The sequence below is a fragment of the Pyrus communis genome, chromosome 14 (assembly GCF_041283825.1).
Source record: "Pyrus communis isolate YQ-2024b chromosome 14, ASM4128382v1, whole genome shotgun sequence".
In the NCBI taxonomy this organism is placed as follows: Eukaryota; Viridiplantae; Streptophyta; class Magnoliopsida; order Rosales; family Rosaceae; genus Pyrus; species Pyrus communis.
Window position 1 is genome coordinate 9,151,939 of NC_142578.1, and position 20,770 is coordinate 9,172,708.

Consider the following 20,770-nt stretch of genomic DNA (forward strand, 5'->3'; position numbering starts at 1 on the left):
CTATATAATACTATTCTTGAGATTAAATATCTCAGGGTCTTTGGTTGTGCATATTTTCCATAACTAAAACCCTATAATACCTCTAAACTTCAGCCTAAAACAACAACTTGTGTGTTTTTGGGATATGCAAGCCAATACAAGGGGTTCATATGCCTAAATATTGCTATTGGTAAAATTCAAGTGTCCATGCATCTTTTGTTTGATGAAGCTAGTTTTCCATACTCAACTTTCAAATTGTCACACACTTCCAAATTGTCTTCTGCATGATCACATATTCCAGTGCATTCACCCTAGTTAACTCTAGTCATCACATTAACAAATCAAGCATTATCACCCTCATCTCATTCAATATCATCTCAAACCATAGACTCCTTGACTATGCATTCATTTAGTGCCTTAGAATCTCTTTCTGCATCTCGAGCCTCAGAATCCTTGGAAACAATTGCATCTAGGGGTCCAGAGTTTGATTCTTTACCTACACATGACAACACTACATTACACATACCCTGTGACTTTTCACTACATCAGTTGTCCCCAACTAGTTCTAGTACATAACACCCTATCCCTATGGATCCTGATTTCCACCTTGAGAGACTAAGTGTGGTTCTGTCAATACCAATGAATGTACATCCCATGCAAACATGGTCTAAGAATGGGGTGTTAAAAAAGAAAGCCTTTTTAGCTACTGTTACTTCAGAACCCTAAACATTCAAAACTGCATCACAAGTTTCGGAATGGCAGATTGCAATGCAAGAGGAAATAACAGCTTTTCACTGTCAAAAGACTTGGTCTTTAGTCCCATTACCACCTAATAAGAATTTAGTTGGGTGTAAATGGATCTACAAAATAAAGAAAAATGCAGATAGGTTTGTGGCAAGGTACAAGGCACAACTTATAGCACAAGGGTATAGCCAAGAAGAGGGTGTTGATTATTTGGAGACTTTAATCATGTGGTAAAACCTACAACTATAAGGCTGATCTTTGCCTTAACTGCTCAATTCAAGTGGTCTCTTAGGCACCTCGATGTTAAAAACGTTTTTTTACATGACATACTTCAAGAGGAAGTATATGTGGCACAACTTCTGGGTTTTAAGAGTGCAACACATCCCTTAAACTATGTTTGCAAACTTCACAAATCATTATATGGTCTAAAACAGGCTCCTCGAGCTTGGAATGAAAGATTCACCAACTTCTTACCAAGTTTGAGATTTCAAGTTTCACAGGTTGATCCCTCTTTGTTTGTACAACAGTCTTCAAAGGGAATTGTGTTATTACCTTTGTATGTTGATGATGTCATTCGTACAGGTAGCAGCTCTCAATTGATCAACCAAGTTATCACACCTCTCACTGTAGAATTCGAAATGAAGGATTTGGGTCTATTGCACTACTTCCTGGGATTGCAGATTAGTTACACCTTAGAAGGATTGTTTGTGTCACAAACAAAGTATATTAATGAGTTGGTTGATAAAGTTGACTTACAAGACTCTAAACCGTGTGCTACACCATGTCTACCATATCACAGGCTACTCAAGGATGATGGGAAGCCTTATCACAGTCCTGAACAATATAGGAGTGTTGTTGGAGCTCTTCAGTACCTTACTTTTACGAGACCCGACATAGCATTTTCAGTCAATCAAGCTTGTCAATTCATGCACAATCCCATGATTTCTCATGTTATTGCAGTTAAGAGAATCATTTGATATCTCAAAGGGACATCTACCTATGTCATTCATTTTAAACCAGGACCAATGCATCCACTATCTTATAGTGATGCAAATTGGGCAGGAGATCCAAATGATCGAAGATCAACTTCAGGATTTGTTGTATTTCTTGGTTCAAACCTTATCTCATGGGCATCAAAGAAGCAACACATAATATCCTGATCATCCATAGAAGCTGAGTATCGAGCTCTAGCAATCATGGTTGCAGAACTTGCCTGGATTCAACAACTATTTTGTGATATGCATATACCTTTGTATTCCTTTCCAATGATATATTGTGATAATGTCTCAGCTATTGCACTCTCTACAAATCCTGTGTTCCATGCTAAATCCAAACACATTGAGATCGACTATCATTTTGTCTGTGAGAGAGTCACTCGAGGTGATCTTCAAGTTCAACATGCATCTTTGACAGATCAGTCAGCAGATATACTAACAAAGGGCTTGTCTGCACCATTATTTCAACAACATTGCAGCAATATGATGCTTAGTGTCCTCGAGCATCAGATTGAGGGGGGATGTAAGAAGGATGAAGTTCAGGAGTGTGATCCAAGTGAGGAAATTATCAATGGTTAAAACAAAGCCACTTGTCAAGAGATTAAATAGGTTGCTATACATATAGTTAGTTAGTTGGAATCTGGTGCTTTGGTTAGAGGGAGTTGGTTGATATAAGGAGGTAGTTAAAAAGGTTTACTTGCTCTGTAAGTTTGGTATCGAAAACTCCTATATAAGTGAGCAATGTAAACCATATGGAATTAATGAAGAAAGCATTTCACTGATACAATCTTCTCTCTTCTCCCTCATCTCTCTCTCTATCTTAGAAACTGCAATTGTAGCCATCTTAACACTGCACCCCATTGATGAAATCAGTGGACTGTATAAAAGTGTAATTTCGATCACATGAGATTTTTTATTTATAGCTAAATGGGGGTTTTGGCCCAAAACATTTGGGATGTGACTTAATATTATATATGGTCCAATACATAACATATAAATCTCAAAGCCTGAGGCAGATTGCTCACAGAAAGTATAGTTTCTCATACAAAATACTGTAAAGTCGATTTGATCTTGTGAAATATGGTTTCTTCTTGTTAATTATCAATTGATTTTTGGAAGCTCCAGGATTCCTTAAGGTCGTGATTCTAGTCTTACTCATAATCTAGAAAATTAAAAAGGGTCTTGGTAAACTGTAAAACCGTGCAAGACAAACCAAAGACTAGTCTCTCCTGTCACTCCATATGAGTTTGAAAGACATTCAATGCCTTCAATGACCCAACTTCTTTAATTTGCCATTTTTCTATCAAATAGTCAAACGCTGGACCTCTTCCATGGCCTCCCAGTAAGTTTGCGGTATGAAACCGATGACATTCCCCCAGTTTCCACCGCCACCCACACGCACGTCACGACGTCCATCTGCGTCCATCAAAATGCTAAAATGTCAGACGATTTCCATTTAGTTGTCACATCATTAGGTATTTGGACTAGTCCAATTATCAAAATATATAGTTTAGGTGAAAGATGAAATGAATAATTAAAATACATAGATATATAAAATTACTACAATTTATGGATGGTGAATTCGATGCCAAATTAGGCTGTCTATTGTGTGGCTTAGCCAAACTCTCCCTCCTCTTAATGTAAAAATATCAATGTACTAAAGAAAAAAAAATATATATACACACACTAATAAATATGTCGGTTGTCGGTTTTTTAATGAAATAAATATATTAATTTTGTTTGGCCAAATACCATGTTTGTATGTCCCAATATCATGTCCTTATGAATATGATTTTTTACCCCTTTTAGTTTTTCTTTCCTTCTCTCTTCTCCTATTTAAATGGTTCGGTTAAACCACGTCAAATTTTTGTGATAATTTTTTAATCGTCAAAAGAAGATAAAAAAGCAATCTATAAGAAGAGAAGAGAGAAGAGGATGAGAATAGAAGGGAATATAATCTACTCTTGAATGTCTTAGTGTTAGTAATTTACTCTTATTTATAAGACACTCATATATAGCAGCTATGAACCCCTACACAATGCCTACCTGGCTAAGGCTTTCACCAAACAACTTCCAGTACTATCAAATGGCTGCCTTACAACTCTTCTCATTATTCTTACTTTTCTTGATCTTCTTCTTCCATCCAACAAGGGGTTATTCCATCTGCCCTGCATCAAACTGCCCCGGCGGACCTCCGGTTCAATTCCCTTTCTGGCTTCGAAACCTCCAATCCCCACGCTGTGGGTACAACAATCCAGGGTTTGACCTCTCATGCAGCAACCAAACCCCAATCATGACCACACTCACCCTCCCAGCATCTTCCGACAACTTCATAGTCCAAGGCATCGACTACGAGTTCCAAACGCTTTACATTAACGACCCCAACCACTGCCTCCCCAAACGGTTCGTAGACAACACCTTCAACCTCCACGGCACGCCGTTCCACGTCGACAGAGTCCAGAACCTCACCTTCCTCAACTGCTCCTCTCTGGCAGGAGCAAGCCACGCGATGTCGATACCCGTAGCCACGATTATTTCCTGTCTCAGCACTGAGAATCACATGGTGTTAGCTGTTCGGTCGGGGGAGTACGAAAATTGGCTTCAGTCAATGTCGTCTTCGTCAGCTTCGCTGTCACCGTCACCGTCACCGTCACCGTCACCGTCAGAGGTTTTGTGTCAGGTGATTTCTAGTGTTATGGTTCCGACTACAGCTGCTGATGAGATTGCGGATTTGTTTGGGCATGTTGGGGATGGTGTTGTGTTGACTTGGTCAACGCCTGACCGTCGTGATTGTGAAGCCTGTGGTGGAGATTGTGGGTTTAACAGAGATGCTGATCGGATTGTGTGCTCGAATATTCCTAAGGCTAAGAGTGAAGGTAGGTTAATTTTCCAATTACTCCACTATATGTACTATTTTATAGGTTACTTGCGTATAATTAAGCTGCTAACTCTGCTCTTGATTTTCATGGCTTATACAAATAAATCTTTTATCTTTGAACACATCTTGAAATTTATTAATAACACTCACTCTTGGTTATAATATACAAGTTTGGGTGACTATAAGTAGAATCAATAATCGGACTTGTTAAATTTTTTTCAATCGGAGATATCTCTACAAAAAATTATTTCAATTGGAGATCATTTAATCATACAAATGTATAGAACAAATCGATAGTGTAAATACCAAGAAACATATTCATGATGAACTATTTCATTTATTTGATACATTTGGATGATAAAACGAAATCCAATTCGAACTATTTTTTGTAGGAGTGATCTTCAAATGAAAATTGATCATTGATTTATGAGTTCTTTAGATATAGGCCCTTGAAACTTTTATTTTCCAAATAAAAACCCATCTAAATTTAAACATTCAAATAAAATCCAAATTTCAAATAAACTACCATGTAGACAAATATATGACCAACTATTACAATACAATTACAACTTATGCCATAGAATCCTAATTTGGTCAATAAATGTTATTACTCATCCTAATTATGATGAGCAATTAAATCCATATGGATATTTTACCTTTCTTGTATCATAAATATTAGCAACATATATAAATTAATTTACCAAATTTAAAAGAGAAAGACAATCTTGTACGGGAAAAATAATATTGTTTGAATTATGTAATTAATTTACCTACATTTAAATTAATTTACCTACTTATAAAATATTATACTAATAAACTGCATTTTGAATCATGTAATTACCTACATACAAATATTATACTAATTTTGACACACCCCGACCCAGAAAGTCCACTTGGACCCTGAATCAAGCTGTGCTGGCCGACACCTGGAAGGTGACGAAGCCATAAAATGTGATAGTGTATAAAAAGTGAATGAATTTGAATCTAAAAGTGTCTAAATACCAGAGTGCGCTATGAGTGGGAGCGAACCCATTTCACACGCGATGTCAGAGCATAAGTAAGGTACAGTAATGTGGGTAAGAATCATACCCTCAAAAATATCCATCAATACTAAGATTCGCCACATATTCTTGTCGATACAAACTCAGCAGCTAAAACCTGGAGGGCACCAAACAGAAGGTGTGAGTAAGCAATAAAACCAAGCTTCCCAAAGTTACTACCTCTCTAAAAGTAATGCCCCTAAATGTAAAATCCGTATCGTTTTCCATAAGACAGTACAACATATATACATATATCCAAACCATACTTAGAAATGACCAAAACCACGGTTTGCCATCAAATCCACCATACATTAATAAGTAGGCCAAATGAACTAAATCAATACAAAGTGATATATCAGTCAGAGTCATCTAAAATGACATGTACAACTTATCCGTATCTCATCAATCATGGCTAGCATATAAGTCGGAGTCACCTATAGTGACCTGTACGACTTATCCATATCTCATCAATCATGGCTAGCATATAAGTCGGAGTCACCTATAGTGACCTGTACGACTTATCCATATCTCATCAGTCCTGGCTAGCATATAAGTCGGAGTCACCTATAGTGACCTGTACGACTTATTCATATCTCATCAATCCTGGCTAGCATATAAGTCGGAGTCACCTATAATGACCTGTACGACTTATCCATATCTCATCAATCATGGCTAGCATATAAGTCGGAGTCACCTATAGTGACCTGTACGACTTATTCATATCTCATCAATCCTGGCTAGCATATAAGTCGGAGTCACCTATAGTGACCTGTACGACTTATCCATATCTCATCAATCCTGGCTAGCATATAAGTCGGAGTCACCTATAGTGACCTGTACGACTTATTCATATCTCATCAATCCTGGCTAGCATATAAGTCGGAGTCACCTATAATGACCTGTACGACTTATCCATATCTCATCAATCATGGCTAGCATATAAGTCGGAGTCACCTATAGTGACCTGTACGACTTATTCATATCTCATCAATCCTGGCTAGCATATAAGTCGGAGTCACCTATAGTGACCTGTACGACTTATTCATATCTCATCAATCCTGGCTAGCATATAAGTCGGAGTCACCTATAATGACCTGTACGACTTATCCATATCTCATCAATCCTGGCTAGCCCATAGCTCAATAAGTATACCTGCACACGAGTCGGAACCACCTAAAGTGGTCTGTACGACAGGCCTGGGTGTAAATAAGTGCTACGATCACGTGAAGACTGGGCGAATAATCGCGGGTCACCTACGAGTCGGAACCACCTAAAGTGGTCTGTACGACAGGGCTGTGCACCTACCTTGAATCCAAGGTGAGCATAAGGTGCGGGAGGTGAACATCACGTGAAGGACTGTGCCCTGGCCACGGGCGGGAGCACTAACACCGGGGTGCAAGTTTATGAGCTCTCAATGCATCTCAATATAACATGTGCAACTCATAGCAACCAGTACGACAGTATCGAAGTTGCCTAACTCATAACTGTAGTCATGCTATAACGTAATCGATTCAACTAGTACCATAAACTCACCTGAACTTACCTGGGTGTCCTGAGTTCACCTTTGCACTTGAAAGCATTCCCAATAATTATATGCAAGTAATATACATATGGATATATCATGATGCAATCTAATACTCAACCATGTCGAAACATTCTCAATTATAAACAATACGGTGTGAAATGTACAATCAATAACGCTCTACTCAGTAACTACTTATTTTCAGGGATAATTATCCATAATAACACAATTAACACTAATTAACTAACTAATTCACAAAACTAAAACTTGTCTTTATCAATTTCCTTCGCATTACTCAATTTCCCAAATAAGGCTTTTGTCTCAAATATTTTATGGCTGCATCTAACGTCTCGTTAGACTGCCTACGTACCCTAAACAGGGATCAAGCCATTCGTAGTTCATATAGGTACTTCAAGCATTCACAATAATTATATGAAGGTAATATACCTAATCAATTTAAAAGTATCGATAGAACTCTCAATAATATGCACAATAAAAAGGAAAAGATCCACTCACCTGGAGTCCACACTATACTTCTCTAGCACGCGCATCGAGGCGTCCTGAATGATCGGTCCCTGTGGCCAATTATCAAATCACATCTCAGAACTCTTATCCATGGAATACGAAATTCACATAAAACACAACCTCAACGACATTCTGAAATAGTTTGATACCCATTGACCACAAGTCAACCGTCGATCAAAGATCGACGGTAGGGTTTACAACCCTGTATAACTTGACCCGGAAGATCCGCATATCAGATTTTCAATCCACAACTCCCAACGATCCAAAATATGTTTCTAGAATAACATATTAAAATTTCATTACGATCCAACGGTCAGATCTCCGCCAATTGCCTAAAACAAGTGGCCATGAACATTTATTTTACTAACTTACAAATCCAATTCAGGAAGATCCGTAAGTAGGATTCCCGATCCGTAAATTCCTATAATCTTTAAATATTACATATTATAATGTATCCAATTTTGATGACGATCCAACGGTCGGATCATCGATTCACATTTTTATCAAGTAACGTATCATAACGAATTTAGGTTCCAACGATCAACCTACGTCATTCAAATGACAAAACTGAATTCAAGACATTTGACATAGCCTAAAAATAACATTGGCGGCCCACTGGCCACGCGCCGCCGCACGCACCGCCGCGGGTGGCGGTCGGCCGCCCCGACTCGTCGGAAAATCCAACTATTTCCAAAAATTCTCAAACTTCACAGAAATGAAGATCTCAGTGAGTGGAGCAACTTTCATACCTGCCACGAAGTCCAAAAGTGGACGGAAGATGGTCAATTTTGCCCACGAAGCCGGCGGATGCCTAAAACTTCCCGACGTCGATTCGTCGTCTACGGTGGTCCAACGGGGTCAAGGTTGGTTGGGTTTTGCTCCTGGGATGATGGGCTACAAAGCCCAAGTGGTGGCATCGGCCATTGCTTTGCCGATTTGCCGGAAAATTGAAAAGGGTGGCCGGAGCACCATTGATTTTCGTCAACTTTCGTGGCCTCAAACCGCCTCATAACATGGTCAATCAAGGTGGTTCTTGGGTGGGTTTTGTAGAGGGGAATGAGAGCTTCAAGATGGTGGTGGTGGCATCGAAAAAATCCACCGGAGTTGGCCGGAATCGGCCTTGGAAGATGGTCTCGTGGTGGCGCGGGTATGGGTGCACGGGAAGCTCTCTTCCCTTTTTTTTTTTTTTTTTTTTTTTTTTTTTTTTTTTTTTTTTTTTTTTTTTCCTCCCTCCGTTTCTGATTTTGGGCTTCTTAGTTTAAATACACACTAAACCTTGAATAACCAATTTCGAACGTCCGTAACTATACCGTTATAATCCGGACGCGCAAACGGCTTTCGCCTATACGTTCGTACCAAAGAGTACTACGAGGATATGCTTAAAGAATAAGTCCCACATCTCTCAAGTCGATGGTCAACGGAAGTCAAAGTCCTTGCCTCTAGGGCAATTTAGTAAATTCACGCTTTTAAAATAAAATAAAAACGTAAAATTTGGAACGGGTTGTCACAATCTACCCACCTTAAGAAAATTTCGTCCTCGAAATTTAAAATCATCAGTCCAAAGTAGAATACTCAAAATTAAAGAGATATATGTATGTAAATACATACACGAGGAAGATACAAAGTGATGGCGACTACATAAAAGAGGATGACATTCCGTCATGATCGGAGCGTAGTGACTCTTCTTTCATGCCTCCAAATTCCTACTATCCTCTCATAAACGTGTTCAAAGCGTAACGTACTTCGAAATTAAGCATGTAATATTTTTGGGTCAAGCCCAAACAACCATTAACGAATTAAATAAGTAAATACAAATATTAACGTAGAATAATCTACTTGTTTATTTGCTTAATAACCCAACGAATAAGTTATTAATATTATGGTATGCAGTTCACAATATTGACAATTCACTGTCGTCTTGATAAGCAAGTAACAATTCCCGAGGGTGCAATATTACCATCTTGCCCCTCAATGGAAAATACACATACCAGCCTCGATCGTACTCATTCACTACCTTCTGAGGCAACATCGTCAATAACATAAATTTTCTACATCACAATCTCAATTTGTTCGCAATAATCTGTTATAAATCACAAGCTGCACATACAATATTTGTATTATATTTCGAAGGATACCATACTCCTAAACAGGAATGTAACCGTAGTTACCCATAATTCTAACAAAAGTATGCGTCCATCGATGTGCGTAAAATCTCCATACATCAACCCCAATGATACCATAGTTAACCTGAAATTGTAACTATGGTTACAAATGACTAGAATGGAGATAAAGATATACTGCAACCATGCTACTGGTGGGACAAACAAGATACAACTCGTCCACAAAGGTCTGAGTAACTCATTTCAAACTAATCGTTAATCTAGGGTTAGAAATGCGATACTGAACAACTTCCAATACTCAAAACCTTCATAACGACTTCCAAGGCTTGGAAGTGAAACATGTAACACGATGAAATATAAATACACCAAGATGATAATCTTGTCAGGTTTCTATTTGTTGAATTTGTATAGAAGTCTAGGAGTAGTTTTCTCAAAAAGTCATCGTCCTCTGGACGCAATTAGAAAATTGTAGTTGCCCAAGGAAGTTTGAACTCTATATCCTCCATATCCCCACGACATTAATCAAAAGCAAGGTCCATCTAGAGTGAGGATTCATTTAAAACACATCAAAGGAAGCCTCGATTTTATCTCTTCCCTACTTCCACTTTTGATCACGTCACAAAGGGAACTTCTAAATCACATCACCCGAAGAGGTTGACTACATCCCACTTCTATCTTAGTGGTCTTCACAAGTGTCTTGTTGTTGAAATTTCAACACCCATTTTAAGGAAATAACTATTGCCAATACTTCAATTTTTAGAGCAAGAAGAATATTGTTTTCTACTTAAGTAAACAACCACCAATTAGAACATCATATAGGCGTATCATCGGTTTAGCATCACGATTAATGAATTTCACATTCTTTACATATACCACATATCTCGAACTGCGCATATAAAAAGATACTTCCCAATTAAATAGAAAAGGACAAGTTGGAAATGTGCGAGAGTAGATACACGATAGTGCACTCATAGATGCTAATTTAATTCTACTATTGCCTCTGACAGAACTTAGCTTGTTTCAAAAAGTAAATGTAATAAAAAGTTCTAAGATCAATGAAGATTTGGACACACTTTTCTACATAAGAGTCCCAATCAATATTCCAATGAAATTAGAAATTGTTAATTCTAGGTCAGAAGTATGATGGTTCATCTTTAGCGGTTCTACCACCGAGAAACATAAGCGTTAACATACTAAGAAAGTCTAAATCCGAATTGACTTATCACATCAATCGACAATCATCATGCATCATCAAAATCTCCACCGAGAAGTGTCATTTAGCCTTCGAAATAAGGTGATGACTGTTGACTTTAGGTCAATGAATAAGATGATTCGTTTCAAACGATTCTAATCGTGAAAAGTAAAAGCAATACTCCGTCATGTTGCCATACCAACTTAACAATGTGGTGGTATCCGCGGTAGGATTTTTGGGATATGACGCCAAAAGTATACGTCCTCGAAATTTACAGTACTACTAACCAACTCTACGACACGAACTAAAAGGTCTTCACAGTTTCCTCGACACTTATAACAATCTAACAGTGAGATATCATCCCGCATTTCGATTCTAATGTCTATGGAAGTGATCGAGAGGTGGTTAGTCAAAGGGTTTTCGTTTACCTAAATAAGTGATAAGGTAAAACAACAATCATGAGTTTAACGTCTTATTGCAAAGCTTATTCCTAAGCTTCCACGATCCTAATTTATTCGGCTCAAGCGAAGTAGTTCATTGATCCTAGGGGGATTTGATGATTGCTTTTCGGATTTCTACAACTCCCAGGATATGACAACTTACATTCGCAAGCCTATTCTCACACATTTAATAAGTACAACTACGAAAGCAAAAATCTGGAATAGCGTTGATTGAAAAATCTCAATGCTAGAAAAAGACCTTGCTTAATATCTACTTTCAAAAAGACTTCATTGACATTCGATCTTCCTCCTAAAGATCCAACATGAATCCAAGTATGCTTGAAGATATTAGTGCTAATAGGGACCGACCAATAATTATCCCTCAGATGATCTTCCACGAAATGTTACTAAGAAATCAAGACTAACTAAGATTTCCAATCTTTAAAGAATCAATACTAACGGCGGTAGGACAATAATAGAATTATTTGGTAATATCTCTGGCGATACATGATTATCAAAACATTTACTTAGGCCATCAACTCGCCTCACTTTTATACCTTTCCTCCACAAGGAAAATCTTCGTTTTAATTCTAAGGACAACCGCCAAAATGATTTTATAAAATGTCGTGAAGACAACATAATTGTCCAAAACTTAAGAAAAGTTAGCATACTTTTCCATATTCGACGAGGTGGCATCATTTGAACGTCAAACACAAAAACCAAGAGTGCTCACATCACGCGTGTGATGAACACAATACTGCCCAACATATGCTCTGATACCAAACTGACACACCCCGACCCAGAAAGTCCACTTGGACCCTGAATCAAGCTGTGCTGGCCGACACCTGGAAGGTGACGAAGCCATAAAATGTGATAGTGTATAAAAAGTGAATGAATTTGAATCTAAAAGTGTCTAAATACCAGAGTGCGCTATGAGTGGGAGCGAACCCATTTCACACGCGATGTCAGAGCATAAGTAAGGTACAGTAATGTGGGTAAGAATCATACCCTCAAAAATATCCATCAATACTAAGATTCGCCACATATTCTTGTCGATACAAACTCAGCAGCTAAAACCTGGAGGGCACCAAACAGAAGGTGTGAGTAAGCAATAAAACCAAGCTTCCCAAAGTTACTACCTCTCTAAAAGTAATGCCCCTAAATGTAAAATCCGTATCGTTTTCTATAAGACAGTACAACATATATACATATATCCAAACCATACTCAGAAATGACCAAAACCACGGTTTGCCATCAAATCCACCATACATTAATAAGTAGGCCAAATGAACTAAATCAATACAAAGTGATATATCAGTCAGAGTCATCTAAAATGACATGTACAACTTATCCGTATCTCATCAATCATGGCTAGCATATAAGTCGGAGTCACCTATAGTGACCTGTACGACTTATCCATATCTCATCAATCATGGCTAGCATATAAGTCGGAGTCACCTATAGTGACCTGTACGACTTATCCATATCTCATCAATCCTGGCTAGCATATAAGTCGGAGTCACCTATAGTGACCTGTACGACTTATTCATATCTCATCAATCCTGGCTAGCATATAAGTCGGAGTCACCTATAATGACCTGTACGACTTATCCATATCTCATCAATCATGGCTAGCATATAAGTCGGAGTCACCTATAGTGACCTGTACGACTTATTCATATCTCATCAATCCTGGCTAGCATATAAGTCGGAGTCACCTATAGTGACCTGTACGACTTATCCATATCTCATCAATCCTGGCTAGCATATAAGTCGGAGTCACCTATAGTGACCTGTACGACTTATTCATATCTCATCAATCCTGGCTAGCATATAAGTCGGAGTCACCTATAATGACCTGTACGACTTATCCATATCTCATCAATCATGGCTAGCATATAAGTCGGAGTCACCTATAGTGACCTGTACGACTTATTCATATCTCATCAATCCTGGCTAGCATATAAGTCGGAGTCACCTATAATGACCTGTACGACTTATCCATATCTCATCAATCATGGCTAGCATATAAGTCGGAGTCACCTATAGTGACCTGTACGACTTATTCATATCTCATCAATCCTGGCTAGCATATAAGTCGGAGTCACCTATAGTGACCTGTACGACTTATTCATATCTCATCAATCCTGGCTAGCATATAAGTCGGAGTCACCTATAATGACCTGTACGACTTATCCATATCTCATCAATCCTGGCTAGCCCATAGCTCAATAAGTATACCTGCACACGAGTCGGAACCACCTAAAGTGGTCTGTACGACAAGCCTGGGTGTAAATAAGTACTACGATCACGTGAAGACTGGGCGAATAATCGCGGGTCACCTACGAGTCGGAACCACCTAAAGTGGTCTGTACGACAGGGCTGTGCACCTACCTTGAATCCAAGGTGAGCATAAGGTGCGGGAGGTGAACATCACGTGAAGGACTGTGCCCTGGCCACGGGCGGGAGCACTAACACCGGGGTGCAAGTTTATGAGCTCTCAATGCATCTCAATATAACATGTGCAACTCATAGCAACCAGTACGACAGTATCGAAGTTGCCTAACTCATAACTGTAGTCATGCTATAACGTAATCGATTCAACTAGTACCATAAACTCACCTGAACTTACCTGGGTGTCCTGAGTTCACCTTTGCACTTGAAAGCATTCCCAATAATTATATGCAAGTAATATACATATGGATATATCATGATGCAATCTAATACTCAACCATGTCGAAACATTCTCAATTATAAACAATACGGTGTGAAATGTACAATCAATAACGCTCTACTCAGTAACTACTTATTTTCAGGGATAATTATCCATAATAACACAATTAACACTAATTAACTAACTAATTCACAAAACTAAAACTTGTCTTTATCAATTTCCTTCGCATTACTCAATTTCCCAAATAAGGCTTTTGTCTCAAATATTTTATGGCTGCATCTAACGTCTCGTTAGACTGCCTACGTACCCTAAACAGGGATCAAGCCATTCGTAGTTCATATAGGTACTTCAAGCATTCACAATAATTATATGAAGGTAATATACCTAATCAATTTAAAAGTATCGATAGAACTCTCAATAATATGCACAATAAAAAGGAAAAGATCCACTCACCTGGAGTCCACACTATACTTCTCTAGCACGCGCATCGAGGCGTCCTGAATGATCGGTCCCTGTGGCCAATTATCAAATCACATCTCAGAACTCTTATCCATGGAATACGAAATTCACATAAAACACAACCTCAACGACATTCTGAAATAGTTTGATACCCATTGACCACAAGTCAACCGTCGATCAAAGATCGACGGTAGGGTTTACAACCCTGTATAACTTGACCCGGAAGATCCGCATATCAGATTTTCAATCCACAACTCCCAACGATCCAAAATATGTTTCTAGAATAACATATTAAAATTTCATTACGATCCAACGGTCAGATCTCCGCCAATTGCCTAAAACAAGTGGCCGTGAACATTTATTTTACTAACTTACAAATCCAATTCAGGAAGATCCGTAAGTAGGATTCCCGATCCGTAAATTCCTATAATCTTTAAATATTACATATTATAATGTATCCAATTTTGATGACGATCCAACGGTCGGATCATCGATTCACATTTTTATCAAGTAACGTATCATAACGAATTTAGGTTCCAACGATCAACCTACGTCATTCAAATGACAAAACTGAATTCAAGACATTTGACATAGCCTAAAAATAACATTGGCGGCCCACTGGCCACGCGCCGCCGCACGCACCGCCGCGGGTGGCGGTCGGCCGCCCCGACTCGTCGGAAAATCCAACTATTTCCAAAAATTCTCAAACTTCACAGAAATGAAGATCTCAGTGAGTGGAGCAACTTTCATACCTGCCACGAAGTCCAAAAGTGGACGGAAGATGGTCAATTTTGCCCACGAAGCCGGCGGATGCCTAAAACTTCCCGACGTCGATTCGTCGTCTACGGTGGTCCAACGGGGTCAAGGTTGGTTGGGTTTTGCTCCTGGGATGATGGGCTACAAAGCCCAAGTGGTGGCATCGGCCATTGCTTTGCCGATTTGCCGGAAAATTGAAAAGGGTGGCCGGAGCACCATTGATTTTCGTCAACTTTCGTGGCCTCAAACCGCCTCATACCATGGTCAATCAAGGTGGTTCTTGGGTGGGTTTTGTATAGGGGAATGAGAGCTTCAAGATGGTGGTGGTGGCATCGAAAAAATCCACCGGAGTTGGCCGGAATCGGCCTTGGAAGATGGTCTCGTGGTGGCGCGGGTATGGGTGCACGGGAAGCTCTCTTCCCTTTTTTTTTTTTTTTTTTTTTTTTTTTTTTTTTTTTTTCCTCCCTCCGTTTCTGATTTTGGGCTTCTTAGTTTAAATACACACTAAACCTTGAATAACCAATTTCGAACGTCCGTAACTATACCGTTATAATCCGGACGCGCAAACGGCTTTCGCCTATACGTTCGTACCAAAGAGTACTACGAGGATATGCTTAAAGAATAAGTCCCACATCTCTCAAGTCGATGGTCAACGGAAGTCAAAGTCCTTGCCTCTAGGGCAATTTAGTAAATTCACGCTTTTAAAATAAAATAAAAACGTAAAATTTGGAACGGGTTGTCACAAATTTACCTACATTTAAATTTATTTACCTACTTATAAAATAATATACTAATTTACCTACATTTAAATTAATTTACCTACTTATTAATATTATACTAATTTACCTACATTTAAATTAATTTATCTATTCCAAAAAAAAAAAAAAAAAAAAAGAAGTGATATTAGATAATGTTTGAATGTTGTGGGTTTGTGCTTGTAGGCAATTAAATAAACTTTTAATCTAATGCACATAAATCATGTAGGTAAATTAGACCCTTTAAATTTTGGTTTGATGTAATAGGTAACTTAGACTATTTTGTAGGTAAGAATTGTGCGGAACATATAGCTTTTGTTTTGTGTATTAGGGATTGGAATATTAGCCGAAGCTGTTTTAGGTTTATTGTTGTGTTGGTAGGTAAATTAACTTATATATGTAATGCACAAAATTATGAAATTAGTATTATTATTTTTCAATTGGCACGTTATAACAATTTGAAAGTTAATACATTGAATATACAATGAATGGCATGATTATTTTTGTAAAATATATATAATTAATTAAATAGATATAACAAGTAAGTGATCCAAAAACCCCATCCAAGTATTAATAGGGGTAGTTTAGGCATTTGAAAAATACACAATTTGAAAAGTCAAACTTAATTAAAGAATTTGTTTAGTTGGAGGCTAGTCAATGAGCTTTATTCAAGAAAACAAAAGGAGATGGGTTTTAGTAGAGGAAAATATAGTTTCAAAGGGTAATATCAAATTTTCATTTGGTCGAGATACGTTATTCGCAAATAAGAGAATATTTGCATGCCCACATTAGCGGATGCAAGTGTTATTCATTACGATATATATGTTGTTTAGATTGTTAACTTTTTCATCTAGATCATTGGTAGTAAGACAAATTTTTTAATAAAGTTTAGTTTTGTCAAATATATGATTCAAATTGGCAGTAAGACAATCTTTTTAATTTATTTATTTATTTTTATAATTAAAAAAAAAAGTTGCAATGAGACATAAACTTTACTCATCAAAATAAATATTTTTTTTTTTTTTTTTGTTTTTTTGTTTAAAAGGAAGGATACATACAAATTACTTAATTCATGGTATAATTATTCTTGTTAAAGTGCGGCCAGCACAATTAAACTGAGTTGACTTATTGTAATTAGGATTTCTTCCAATCTTGTAATTCTTTGTAACCATTTATACATCTTCGATCGGTGTTATGGGACAAAAGGTACTGCTATTTGAACTTAACCGAGAAATGTGAAATCACTCTGCATCTTCTATGTTTAGTTGACTATTGTACATAGAATACGAACATTCCACCTGAGTCGAACGAACCTCGATCAAGAGAGGACACTGTGTCTAGCCAAGTAAGCAAATATTGAATAAGTGAATGCTTGGGGAGGGGTAATGTTGCATGTGCCCCTCGAGGTTGAACATATCTTTCAGTCGTTAGAAGAAGAAAAAGCAAATCTACTGCGTGGAATTAGGTAATCCCGCGTAGCCTGGTAGCTTTATTAAAGTGCCACCTTAGATTTTTGGGATTATCGTGATCTCTGTGTTCTTGTAGTCAAACAAGAAATAAGGGATGCACAAGCGCCGAACTTGACTGAAAGTTCCATGCATACCAACTTACCGTTTTAAAACCTTTAACGTCATGATCATGTCCTCTCAAAGAAATTGGGTGTTGACCTGACCTGAATGCAGTTGTCATAGTTTAACATTTGATCATAATAATTTAAGATAGTTAACTTTCTTTCTCTTGATCAACATAATATTTTAATTTGATATTAAAGATTGAGATTAAAACACTAAATGCACATTCACTTATTCTACATATCCTTGATATAAATATAAAGACGAGTGAAACCATCATTCATTGGAATCACCTAGTGATCCATAAAACATTTTTTGTACACTAGTAATATAGTTTTTGTAATTTAGAGTGTGATCAATAGACTAGATTATTAAAAAAAAAAAAAAAATTCTTAATTAGACACCACTTATGATCTGAATTCATGCACCGATCATTCAAATAAAGTGTTAGTTGAGAAAACAAATTTAAAACTTAGGAAAATATCTAAGGGCTTGTTTGGTATTCTATTTGAAATTTTTTATCATTTCTCAAAATATTTCTTGAAAACAATTTTTTCTTAAGACTAAAAAACTTAATTGGTTTGCGATTTAAAAATTTTAAATTTATGATTTAAACTAGACAAAAAGATCTAAATAGAGGGGTTCACAGGAGAGGGAGAAAGAGGAGAGATGAGGAAATAAAGTAAGAGATGATTGAAGGAAAGAGAAAGAAGAGACAGGATTGGACGAGAAAGAGAGAAAGAGGAGTGAGAGAAAGAACCGAGAGAATAAAAAGAGCAGATTGGAGGAGAGACAAAAAAGGTAAAATAAAAAAAAATAAAAAAAAAGGAGAGAAGGAGAAACGAGAGATAGATTTGGAGTGAGAGGGGAGGAGGGAGAGAAAAAAAAAACAGTAAGTTTAAGTTTCAAAACTCTAAAAACTTATCTTTTATGTTTTTAGAGAATTGACTATATTTTTGAGTTAGTCTTGAGTTCAGTTTTTGAAAATAGTCTTACCCAATAAGTTTTTAAGGCCTAAAACTTGAAAATTGTTTTTTAGTTTAAAAACTTGGATATAAGTAGTGTACCAAATAGACTCTAACTTTGCAAAATATTGAAATTTATTTAATTTTTTCCTCAACTTATGTTCACATATACATGTCAAACACTCCAAACGAAACATATCTTCTGCCATCTATTTACTAACGAAAGTTTTTATATTAATACTGATGTCCATTCCATTGAAAATGAACTGAATATATGAACTAACCAATTGCAATTCCTATGGTCTTTCACGTTCAGGTCTTCCAAGAAGTGCAAAATATGGTATAATCATAGGCGTGGGAATACCCGGACTATTGTGCATCATTGGACTCGCAAGTTGTGCCTTCGGCAGGATAAAGGCTCACACTCGTCGCCATCAGCCAAGCATGGATCTCTCCACCTTAGCTTCTCGGCAACCAACCTTCGTTACAATAGGGCTTGATGGCCCAACCATTCAATCGTACCCCAAGACTTTGCTCGGAGAGAGTAAGAGATTGGCCAAGCCCAACGACAACACGTGCTCAATATGTTTAAGTGAGTACGAGGCCATGGAAGCGTTGAGGACTATACCAGAGTGTAATCATTATTTCCATGCTAGTTGCATAGACGAATGGCTTAAAATGAATGCGACATGCCCGGTTTGTAGGAATTCACCAGAGGGCTCATCTGTTGCTACCCATTCTTCCTCAATATCGTCTTCAACTTTTTCTATAGCATCACCATAGATTTTGATTGTCGTGTTATTTTTTGCCATAATTTAGGTATGGTTGTGATTTGATTTGTATATATATATTCGGGCTTGCAATAGCTGGAGACAAATGATTGTTTTGTACTACTACAATAATCAAACGAGGTTGTTTACTGGGTTTGCTATGGCGATTTCCCATATTAGTCTGGTTTTCAGCGGCTATCATATGGCTAACTTAGAAATCTTCACCTGCTTATTCTTCTTGTTCTCTTCCTCCCTCAAACACTACGAGCTACCACCTATGGTGGATCAAAATGTGCCGATGGCAGCCAACCGGTTTGATTCCCTTTTCGGCTAAGCAACCTTCAACCCTCAAGTTGTGGGTATCCAAGGTATCCAAGGTTTAATCTCTCATATGTAACAACCAAACCCAAACCATTCTCACTGTGGCATTATCCGGGGACTTCAACGTTGAGAGCATAGACTACTGGCACCAAATCATATCAATCAATGACACCACCACTGTTTCCCTAAGCGGTTCCTCGACCATGACATCAGTCTTAGAGATTCACCCTTCTTCTACCTGCATGGCCTTGAAAACCACACGTTCCTCAACTGCATGTCTCAAGATGAGCAGCATTGAATTATGAACCTGTCTTGCCTCAACAGTGAAACCTACAATAACGTTGCTGTGCCGACGAATTTGTTATTACCACCTGATAACGAGTCATATATGAAGAACGTTGGTTTTACCATAAAACCAATTGATCATATGAAGAGTGTTTTCCAACCTCTTATAAGCCCATACAAGGTCCCTCGACTCTCTCCTCTTATCAATGTGGAATTCATTCTCAACATGCCCCCTCACGTGTGGTGAATTTTCAAACGTAACATGTGGACAACATAACGGGGTGACGTAGAGTGTGTATGGTTGTTTGCCTTTACACGTGGGATAAACTGCTTAGATACCATGAAGAAAGCTGGGGTTCCACCATAAAACTAATTGGTAATATGAGGAGTAACCCAACCTCTTATAAACCCATGCAAAGCCCCCCATTTCGTCAATGTGGGATTCATTCTCAACAATTTAGAAAATGGAGTTTTGTGATTATGTTGACCCTAAAAACTACTAAGTCTATGTGGCGTGCAGGCCGAGTAATTAATAAGCTAACTACGCCATTCGGTTATGTGCAAGGCGTGCCAACTCGTCGGCCGAGTTCGACCAGGGAGTAAAATATGTTGATGTGGCGTTGGGCACGCTGTTGACTTCTTGATCTTGCGACTATGGCCGAGGAAGAAACACGTCTCGGCCTTCGGTTTCTAGCGCCTGAAGATAAGGTTGCTAGTCTTGCGAAGTTCAATATCAAATTCAGCTTTCAATGTGCCGAATATAGTAACATATAACACCT

General features: G+C 37.9%; 1 protein-coding gene across 1 annotated transcript; it reads left to right on the plus strand.

The window, feature by feature from the left end:
- The first annotated feature begins 3,710 nt into the window (after positions 1–3,710).
- LOC137712272 (RING-H2 finger protein ATL20) lies at positions 3,711–19,546 on the plus strand. Its single transcript, XM_088683623.1, has 2 exons — positions 3,711–4,594; positions 18,932–19,546. The coding sequence occupies exons 1-2, from the start codon at positions 3,742–3,744 to the stop codon at positions 19,396–19,398; spliced, it is 1,320 nt and encodes a 439-aa protein (XP_088539749.1). The 5' UTR covers positions 3,711–3,741; the 3' UTR covers positions 19,399–19,546.
- Positions 19,547–20,770: the final 1,224 nt, after the last annotated feature.

Bases quoted from the DNA above. Each gene is read 5' to 3' on its own strand.
- LOC137712272 (XM_088683623.1), top strand. From the start codon at position 3,742: ATGAACCCCTACACAATGCCTACCTGGCTAAGGCTTTCACCAAACAAC. The intron at 4,595-18,931 runs GTAGGTTAATTT...TTTCACGTTCAG, and splicing joins TCCTAAGGCTAAGAGTGAAG to GTCTTCCAAGAAGTGCAAAA.